General features: G+C 42.0%; 2 protein-coding genes across 2 annotated transcripts; both read left to right on the plus strand.

Moving 5' to 3' along the window:
* Positions 1-1,776: 1,776 nt before the first annotated feature.
* LOC306829728 (CDGSH iron-sulfur domain-containing protein 1) lies at positions 1,777-5,650 on the plus strand. Its single transcript, XM_079352874.1, has 3 exons — positions 1,777-1,949; positions 2,868-3,070; positions 3,825-5,650. The coding sequence occupies exons 1-3, from the start codon at positions 1,889-1,891 to the stop codon at positions 3,912-3,914; spliced, it is 354 nt and encodes a 117-aa protein (XP_079209000.1). The 5' UTR covers positions 1,777-1,888; the 3' UTR covers positions 3,915-5,650.
* A 1,389-nt stretch (positions 5,651-7,039) lies between these two features.
* LOC306828839 (uncharacterized protein) lies at positions 7,040-9,723 on the plus strand. The gene is made up of 2 exons (XM_079351544.1): positions 7,040-7,312; positions 8,139-9,723. The coding sequence occupies exon 2, from the start codon at positions 8,325-8,327 to the stop codon at positions 9,216-9,218; it is 894 nt and encodes a 297-aa protein (XP_079207670.1). The 5' UTR covers positions 7,040-7,312; positions 8,139-8,324; the 3' UTR covers positions 9,219-9,723.
* Positions 9,724-10,369: the final 646 nt, after the last annotated feature.

A 10,369-nucleotide genomic window follows, 5' to 3' on the forward strand; every position in this document is an offset into this window, starting at 1 on the left:
ATTTTATACAATTCCCTTTAATTTAACTAAAGGCCCAGTTCCAGGTGAAGGGGGCTTAATGTATATTTGTTAAATTTAATCGGGCTTTGAAGTTTTTCTTAATAAGAAGTAGTTTCGGTCTTGCCAACCTACCCCATAGCCAAGACATTGAGAATACAAGACATTGTTGTAGAAAACAACCAGTGCTCATCAGACATGCCTGTAGCTTCTTTAATGTTGCTGTAGGCTTCTTGGCAGCCTCCCTGACCAGTTTTCTTCTTGTCTTTTCATCAATTTTGGAGGGAGCTTATGTTCTTGGTAGTGTTACCGTTGTATCGTAATGTCTTCACTTGCAGATGACTGTTCCTGCACTTAATACAGCTAATGTTTTTGAAAAAATTTGTACCCTTGTCCTGATCAATACCTTTCAACAATGAGATCCCGCTGGTGCTTGGTTAGGATCTTTGCGGACCTTCACTCTCACTGTAATATGCAGCCCAGTGAATCTCAGAAAAGACCACCAGAACAGCTTAGTCTTATTTGCTGTTAATCAGTTAATTGAATTGATGGTAGGTGTTTAGGAATTATTTACCATGACTTTTAACGTGATTGGTTAAGTCTGAATGCAGCCACATCCCCAATAGTTACATGGTGTGCATACCTCTACAACTATTTTTCTTTCTTTTCATTCTTTATTTTTCCCTGTAAAAATTGTATTTGTTTTTCTTTCACAAGAATTGCACATGTATTAGGTCACACTAATTGAGGAAAAGCTTGAAATTATCTTTCTTGGTTGTTTTGTTTTTAACGTTGTGTAGACTTGTGGCTTATATCAATATCAATAACAGATTATTTATCCTTTCATCCAAGTTCCACAACATACAGTACAATGAACCTTGACTGTTGCCAGGCTACCCAAATCCTCTCTTGCTACTTTATGTATCATATATAAATACATGTATTATGTTCTATATACAGTATATATTTACAGTCTCTGTTTTATATCCACGGTTTGCATATATCAGCTACTTCGTTTTTGGCTTATCCACATTTACCTTTATGTTTTACTAAATCATGCACCCAGTGAAATAAGATGGCGCTGTTTCAGAGGTAGCAGATCGATTATTCTTCTAGGCCAGGCTAACACTTTTTGCTGTAAAGTTGTTTAGTTGCCTCTTAGATAATTAAATGCGTTTCTGTTTTAAAATATTGTTCAATCGTATGAATGCATCTCCATTATAAGTCGTTGTGTCCCTTTGAGTAGGCTACATTCAATTTCTTCATTTGCTGGTTCTGTATTCAGAAAGCGCGGAAGCTTATTGCTGTCACTCTGTAATATATACTATAAACGTTTAGCTATCAAATAAACAGTATCTAAACATTATTGTTGTATTCCACATTAACAGCAACACGCTTCCGTAAAAAGCATAGTAACGCCTTAAATTATATTTAAACTAAGATTATCAAAACTCTGTAATAGGAAAATAAAACGTAAAGGAAGCTGGTGGTCTTCAGAGATCACACAGTCAAGATCATTAACCTGCATAGTCGTATGTTTTTACATAAAGGATTAGTTTTCACAAGAAAATGTGTCGATTCTTCTTACTTCAAAAGTCTCCCATATGATAGATTTACGTCTTTGATACTATGAAAAATATATATAACATATTTTTGTATCAAACATTCAATATTACATTTTCAGCTCAGCCAAAGCGAAGCCGGAAGTGCGCTACAGGCTCGAAGTACTCCTCTTGCTCCGTCAAAATAGTAATTATCCCTACTTCGCTGTGATTGGATGCTGCAAGTGACGTAGGATGCAGCGCACTGGCACTGGGGCGGATAAACTGACTAAAGCCTGTGGTTGACCTTGCTTTCTCTAGCTGATCACAGACCGTTCACAAAAAGAAACATGGCAACCCCTTTACCTGCGATGCCTGCATTACCCAGCTCGGGATTCCGGTTTTCGAAAGGTAAAGTATCCAAGCTAGCTGATGACATACTAGCATTTTATGTGCGTTATAAAGTTACCATGTCCTGACTTTACCCCAAGCCAAGTAATAACCAATGCCACGTGATATTTTGTTCTCGACATTGCGATTTAATGATGACAACCTTAAGTAAATGTATTCCAACACATCGCAAATATAACGATTTCTATAATGTCACATGTACTCTTATTTTTCACTAGCTTGCTTGCTTGCTTGCAGCATTTAGCAAACTAGCTGGGCAGCCAGCCGAGGTCCTGTTGAATGTATTCTCGTGTAGTGTTTCCAACTTTAGATGGTCACTCAGAAAACTTTGGCTCATCACCTGAAACCCTGTAGTTTCTTGGAAGCGATCCCAGCCTTTACTGCAGTAGTTTCTGTGTTTATCATGGCCTCGTCTAACTTGCTGGTCAGGCAGCTAACCACTGAACATGTTGAATCAGCTTGACAGGAGGGCCTCCTGCATCATGTGATGCTCAGTAGACTTGGATAATCCTCGTCATTACTTTGCAGAAAAGGGCAATTACATTATTTCACAACCTTTGTCCAAAACCAAGCTCATCGGTTGTTCTGTGTCTTATAGAAACGTTTTCTTTTGAAGGCCTGCCACTCAAGTTGCAATATAATCAAATTTTTGGAAGGAGATGTTTCATACTGGGTTTAAAAAAAAAAAAAAAAAATTCTAATGATTTAAACCTTACCAGTGAATGACCAAAACTGCAAATAACAGTGAATTTGAGGTAAAACAAAAGTGCCTTTGGATTATTTCACATCGAAGAACCTTTTGAATTAGAAATACCCAGAATGATGGTTAATCATACAATATTTTGTATTTTAGAAGGAAATCCTTTCTAGAGTTTTTTTTTTTTTTTTTAAACTAATCACAACTCAATCTCTTTTCAGAGCATTTGGTGGTTGCAGTTCCGGTTGCAGTGATTGCAGCTTTGGGAGGTTTCCTAGTCAACCACTACTTGAGCGGACGGAATTGTAAAAAAGGCCTGGTGAACACATCCGTCAGTAAAGACAGTCCCAAAGTGGTCCACAGCTTCGACATGGAGGACATTGGCACCAAAGCTGTGTACTGCCGCTGCTGGAAGTCAAAGAAGGTCAGGCTTCAGCAGCTGCTTCAGAGGCCTAATGAGTAGCTCTTATTAGATAAATTCTACTTATATTTACTATAAAAACATAAAGTTGATATTGACAGAACCACATGAACATATTTTCAAATTATCAGGTTGAAAAGGTACAAAAAACGAAGGTACACAAAAAACATGGATACTAACATTAATCATTTATAAGGGAGGGTGGGGTATAAGCAGTGACCACGTGCTCACAGTTTATTTTCTTGAAGTAACAATTACGGAGGGGCTGGCAGGAAACATTACAGGAAAAGTTGGAGGTAGATTTGAAGGCAGTTTGACAAAACTGTGTTTATCCACACAGACATGAGGAAGAAATGTTGAGCGCCTCCGAAGAGCACAATGCCTTTATATCAGTGCTACCTGTCGTTTGACGGAATCAAACTATAATCAAAAAAAATTAAGAATGCAAAGAAGAGAAAATTGAATGCAGCTGTTAAATTATGAAATTATATTCACAGAGATCATTCGAGTCATGTGAGGGACGGTCCATGGTCGCTCGAGGTGAATTCTCCTAATCACATCCTGCTGCCTTCTCACATATGCTCACTGGGAATTTTTACATTCCAAAGAATACTATGCACCAGTTTGACATATTGTTAAAGGACGGGTTGATAATTTTCAATAACTAGCATGAAAGTAGCATTCTCTCTCTTGAACGGTAGCATTGAATTTTAAGGGCGCTAAGTTGATCTGTGTCTTCTGTTGTTATTGTGTGCAGTTCCCTTACTGTGATGGAGCCCATGCCAAACACAATGAGGAAACCGGGGACAACGTTGGACCACTCATCATCAAAAAGAGGGATGCTTAAACCAATAGCCTAACCCAGCCGCCAACCCCTGTACCGTTCCATTTGTTCAATCAATTCATCACTATCATTACAGTGTCACAATGATGGTTATAGTGTAACTCATTCATAATCAAAACAAACAGTAAAAATTCTTCACAGTCCAGAGTTATACTCAGTGCTAAAGACATAACAATCAAAGTTCATCAAGAAGAGATGAGGGGAGACTTTACCAATCAGAAAGGTCAGAGAGAAGAACTTAAAGGGGGGTCTTCAGACTTTTGAGGGTCTAAAAAAAGTGTGGTCAAGAAAAAACTCTGGGCCTCAAGTCTTTCAAATATTTCACCATGCTTCTTATCTCTGTTAGTTTTATAGTAGGTTGTTGAGCGTCATAAACGGCAGCGCTTTGCCTCACCTTGTTCAGCATATCTTCTTTAACTCGACAAAGGCCCTTTATTCAAACTTCAGCACCTATCTTGCCATGGTAGTTGCTTTTCTCAAAGTAACAGTGTTCTGGCTTTCCTTAAGATGAAATAACTTGCCCATACTATTCCAACAAGCTAATCAAAAGCCTGTACGAATGAAAAGGAAGCTACAAACTGAATAAAAGTGTCTGGGAACACAGGGAAAGTCATTGTGCCGTGTCATGTAAACAGGCACACGACGTTCTCATCGCTGCATTCACATCGATTCAGGCAAATCGCAGATCAACTCTATCACCTGTACGCCATGCAGGAGAAAAACATAATCCAATCGAGTGGCAGTCAGGCAGTGTTTAGCTGATTGTCAATGTTCCCTTTATTTTCTCCTTGCTGACCGGAGGTACAAAGGTTTTAATGGTACATTTGGTAGTGGAGGATGTAACCTTGTCTACAATGATTGTTGCCAGAATTCCTTTGGCCCCTTCACACACTCTGCACTCCTGAACACGTCCAGCCATTACCTGGAGGAGCTGCATGTCTGAATCAGGCAATAAAGACATAAAATGTACTTTGCCCGTTGAGCCCCAAAGAATAAGGCGTGTGTAGTGTCTGAATGAGCTCATATGTAACGGAGAAGATACTTCACAGGTATGCATCTTAATTGCACTCTTCCATTGATACTGCAGTTCAGTCTAAATGCATATCTTGGAGAAATAAATGGAAAACGGTCAGTATTCTTCCTACATGCTCTATCCAGGTCCCAAAATGCAAAAGTTTCAGTTGACATTTATCTCAGAAGTGACCATCTGCTCTCGTCTCCTACATGTCTGAAAAGGCAACTGGATAATGTCTACCTGATTCTCGGGACGCTGTCACGATATCTTGATTGCTCTTCTCTACGGCTTGAATCAATGTGAATGCAGCACAAACTCGACCCATATTGAGATCAATGTCATAAAATGTGAACAATCTGTAAAACCAATGTTACATATTAAATGACCGTGGCATCCCTACCTCGAGCTCAGAGTATACACATTAAAATCCATTTGAATGTTACATGTTTTGATTTTTGCACAAAGCGTTGCTTAGTCAGATCAAAGAGCTATCATATTTGTCTTAAATTGAATACAATCTGTCAAAACAGTCAGCTGTTTGTAACCGCTTACAGTTTGTTGTGTGGAAACTTGTATTTAATGTCAACTATTCAAAGAGTAAAACCTCTGTTTATAATGGAAATATTTTTGCTTGCTCATTGGATTTATTTTCGAATGGCTTTGGTGTGTCTCACATGATTAATTTTTCTGTATAGTGTAAATAAAGCATGTAGCGTTGTTTGAATCAAGGCGTCATTGGTATTGGTATATCCTTACTGCAGAGCAAAGGGCCACACTCCTTCATATGTTTGTGTTCCTAAGCAAAGGATCAAATGCATTTTAGCTCTGTTTGCAGTGGGCCAGGCAGAACTGTGTATATGGATTAACGTTAAACAGGGATAATGAGCAGACAAGTGTGTGGTGACTGCAGAGGGGATCGCTGTGTTCGTGTGGACTGTATGTGGCCTTTGCTTGAGTTGAGGTGGGCTGCCTTGCTGCAGTGTCTGCCAGCACTAGTGGCCATTTAAAAAGTGGTAGTGTTTGTGGTTACCACTAGAAGACGCTGTGTTTACACGGATAGTCCAGGCCAGACAGTGTACTTGAGCACGGTGGGCCCCTGCTCCCATAGTGACACACGCACGCAAGCACACACACACTCACAGACACGCACGAGGTATCTGGCTGCATGCCAGATGCAACGAAGGACTCTCACAAAAGGTGGAGTGGACTTAATCATTCCTATGAGGAGTCACCTTTAGCTGACAACTTAGCCCCGCTCATAGTGAGGAGGGAGGGAGAGCTACATGTGTGCTAAGGATCATATCAACGTACGTCATCGTTGCTAAACGGGTTGGCCTTTAATCACCCTGTGCTATACTGTTGTAATACATCATTTTATATTTGATCACTTTTTTTTAATAACTAACGTGCCTTTATTTGTTGTATTCCTTTATTCTGAGATCGTAGGTTACTTGATATAATCAGTTGTAGTTTTTCTGAGTTAAGCGACCATTAAGTGTTAAAAAGAAAAAGTGTGTTAATATTTATTATACAGGTTTCCGGTTTTGATGAAGCAAACCCAAGACCAAAAACATTTTAGAGCATTTTTCTATCCACTATACTTCTCCTAATTTTTTTTAACTAAAAATGTGAAGCATTAAACATGTTAAGTATTAGAGTGTAATTTTAAACACGTCAAACATAACACCTATCACTACATGAGACTTCATTATAAGAGCAGAATAATAAACGTTTCCCTTTCAAGCAATTTAATAACATCACAATTACAAAGTCACTGTGAACGGACTGTAAACCAGGATTGACTTCAAACTACTGCGAATTAATGTAATTTGTTCTCTACAAATTCTGGACTTGTTACTTTTAATGGGTCAATTCAACATAATACTTTAACTGAATAACACTGGAGGATTGAAAGACCTTTATTTGCATTTTTGATGACCTTATTAAAATATTTTAATTTCATTACGTAGTCCTATTTCTGTTACTGTTTTATAGTCCATAGCCTTCCCAATACTTGTCAAGATAACGGAGGGACAATTGGTCCTAAACGAAGATTTCAGATTTACGCTCATGGTAATAACTGATGCACAGAATGTATCAATGTTAAATCTGTCATCCTCTATCAATTATACTGACGGATGTGCGTATATGCTGGCCTGCTCTGTGGTGGTTATGGGGTCGCTCTGGCCACGGTCTCGATTGCAGAGTCCACTTCGCATTTTGAGCGACGCCCCCAAATTCCGTGCAGAGTGTTTGCAGACCCTCCGGGACGGAGAGGTGGAGGAGGAATCGGCAGCTTCGCCGTCCATATACACCACAATCACCACGCCATTAGTTCATGACTTCATCATATTTTTGGTACAAGAGTTTGGACTATATTTAGAAGGTAAGGGCTGACGATTTATCGATACTTCCTGTAAAGGTTGCTGATAATGTTTTGTCGCCTTTTCCTGCGCGCTGCGCTGTGTCGCAGCGACCACTCGGACTGTGGTCAGCTAGCCGTGGCGTTGGTCGAGCACCGTCTTCTTAGGTAACCTTAATTACGGTGAAATGATCGATCAGGTTTCCCGATCGACATATTCGAGGGTTTAAATGTTTGTCATCCAACATGAAATATGTCCAGTGTCTGATCCCGGGTGTAGTTTTCGTATTTTAATGTGAACATGGAATATAGCCTTGTCTTTTTTTATCCACAGTAACCGCATCGTTGCGCACCTCGCTTCTCGTCGTCGATACTAGACAAAAGACAGCCTGTTTTTTACGGTCCACCACAGAGTCTGTGTGTGTACAGCATAATCTTTGGCTGGTACACATAACAGCAGTAGTCAAAATGTATTTGAAAAGCGCGCTCCACATTTGACCTGCGCATATGCGCATATCTTTGCATATTGTTGTCGCTCTGTTATTGATTGCATTGATATACCGTGAAATTCTTAAAGGGATACTGCCTCCTGTATGCGGAAATCACTGGAAAGGCATGCGCTGTGCCTCATACCTGGATCTATTCATCTGCTCAAGCGGTCTTATTACAAAATCTTTATTCATATTTATTTAAAAACAGATTTTTCACACCCTCGTTTCCTGTCAGTGTTTAGTGGGCCTGTCAAAAAAAATGTTTCATTCTCATATCTGCTGTTTACTCTCCTTCTGTTTTTGTCCCTCCAACATTTCTATTCTTAACCTTCCTCTCTTCATCCCCTATTCATTTCTAGCTCTCCAGGACTCTAAGGCTGCTGCAGAGAATGGGAATAGGGACACAGGCCAAGGCTTGCCATTTTGGCTGAAGTAACAGCAGGACAGTTGTCAACCCCGCGTCGGCTTCAATCCCTTTCTCCCTCACCTCGACAAACACATACACGCATACACAAAGACAGACACCCCCACCCAGAGCCACTGCTATGTCCACCGCGGTAGACATCGCTGGCCCTTCCTCCCCAGATCAGGCCCGCAGTACTGCTAAAATCCCCAATGAGCCACTGAGACCCAGCCTTAAGCGCTCCCACCACCCCTACAGCCTCTCCCATTACATTTCCACCCCTTCCCCACCCGTGGACGTCAAAGGCCTGATCCAGCCTTCCCCGGCCCAGCAGCGCACCACACAGCCTGCACACACTAAGCCTCGCCGAACCCCCTCCTGGCCTGACATGTGGGAGTCCCCCAGTGGGCTCCACCTGGCCCACGCAGCAGAGCTGCTGATGCGTGCCGGGCTGCTGGCTCTGACCCCAGCCACCACAGAGCAGGATGGCCTGGGTGCACAGAGCAACCAGCCGGCTAAGAGGGACGCTGCAGAGGCAAAGGGGGAGAAGGGGGATGGAGAGGGAGGTGGGTCCGGACCAGAAGAGGAGGAAGAGGACTCTTCTGGATGTGGAACTGACTTCCAACCCTTTTTGGGTGCCTGGTTCCCCTTCAGTCCTGCTCTGTTCCCGTTGGCTGGCTTTCAGATGGGTGGAGGCCACTGGAGAAGTGCAAGCATGGGTGCTGAGGGTGTGGAGGGGCTAGTGGCTGAGGGCTACTCTCCTGGCTCTTTGGGCGGGGGCAGTGGAGGGAGAAGGAAGAGAAAAAGGTGTGGGGAGTGTGTACCTTGTCGGCGTCAGACGAACTGCGAACAGTGCAGCAGCTGCCGCAACCGCAAGAGGGGACACCAGATCTGTAAATACAGAAAGTGTGAGGAGCTGAAGAGGAAGCCCGGTGGTCCTGGGTTCGACAGCAGAGTGTCTGGGTTTGATCTGAGGGGCTCCGACTTTACTTTGGGTCTGGCACAGGAGAGAAGCAACAGCGCCTTGGATGGATAGTAATGTATGAGGTGACAGCATTTGTCAGCGGTTCCTGGTTGGATGATTGTTGAGAAGCTGCAGTTAACAAAACACACAGGATACCAGAGCTCAGACTTTGATTCAAAGACCTTCAGATCATGTGTTTCGTGAAGAGCTGCAGCTCTGTATAAGAATGTCCACACTTGTTCCCATCCTTTCTTTTGACAATCAGCATGGAGAGGAGAGAAAGAAGGATACCAATGTGTGTCAATATTTAGATGACAACAAAAATGCTGTAAATAGACTGTAAATATCTGGAAACATTATGTCTTTTTTACATCCCTGTCCAGTTTGGATTTATTCTGTTTCAACATAAAAAGGAGCCAAATGTTTTGTTTCTTACGGGGAGTTTTGTTTCTCTTGTTCTGACGTAACTGCATCAGTAAGAAATGAATCTGATCGGCCAAGACTAAATTATTTCATGTGCAACTTGTACTGTATAGCTCTGGATGCCCTTTTGAAATAAAAGAAATTGGCTGTGTAATTTGTCTACAGGCTGGGTTAATACTACACCTGTGTTATTGTCTATGTGCATGTGTGCGTCCTTTTTTAATTGAGTGTATGTGTCTGTTAGCCTGCATATTTGTGGTCATACACATGTATGTGTGAGTGTGAGGTTGCGTGGATTATGAGTCACCTAATGGTGTGGCTGAGAGCCTTATCTCAACCCCACAGACACACATACACAAACACATCTTGGCAAGTCCACTCATACACACCTCACCTGACATGCACACACAATCACAAACACCCTCTTTTCTATTCACACAGTTTATTTTATTTTTTTTACAAGTATAGATCATAAACACAAACAACCACTCCTAACAAACAAAATACACAGACAGCTGGACTGAGGCTACAGGGTGGGTTTTAGCTTGTTGCCGTAACGATGGCTGATGTGATAAGACCTTCTTCCACGGCGCCACACTCCAGGGGACCGCAGGGAAGACGTAACCATGGCAACGGCCGGCCCGAGGTGTCACGCTATAATTGGGCCACGGCTGCACTTCCTGTGTGCCTTCAGTCAGGGGGATCGCAGAGGGACTGTGCGCGCGCGTGTGTGTGTGTGTGTGCATGCATCTGTGGGGGAGTGGGGGTTGTGTATGTATGTGCGTGTTTGTAAGGCAGAT

The sequence above is a fragment of the Symphodus melops genome (assembly GCF_947650265.1).
Source record: "Symphodus melops genome assembly, chromosome: 9".
In the NCBI taxonomy this organism is placed as follows: domain Eukaryota; kingdom Metazoa; phylum Chordata; class Actinopteri; order Labriformes; family Labridae; genus Symphodus; species Symphodus melops.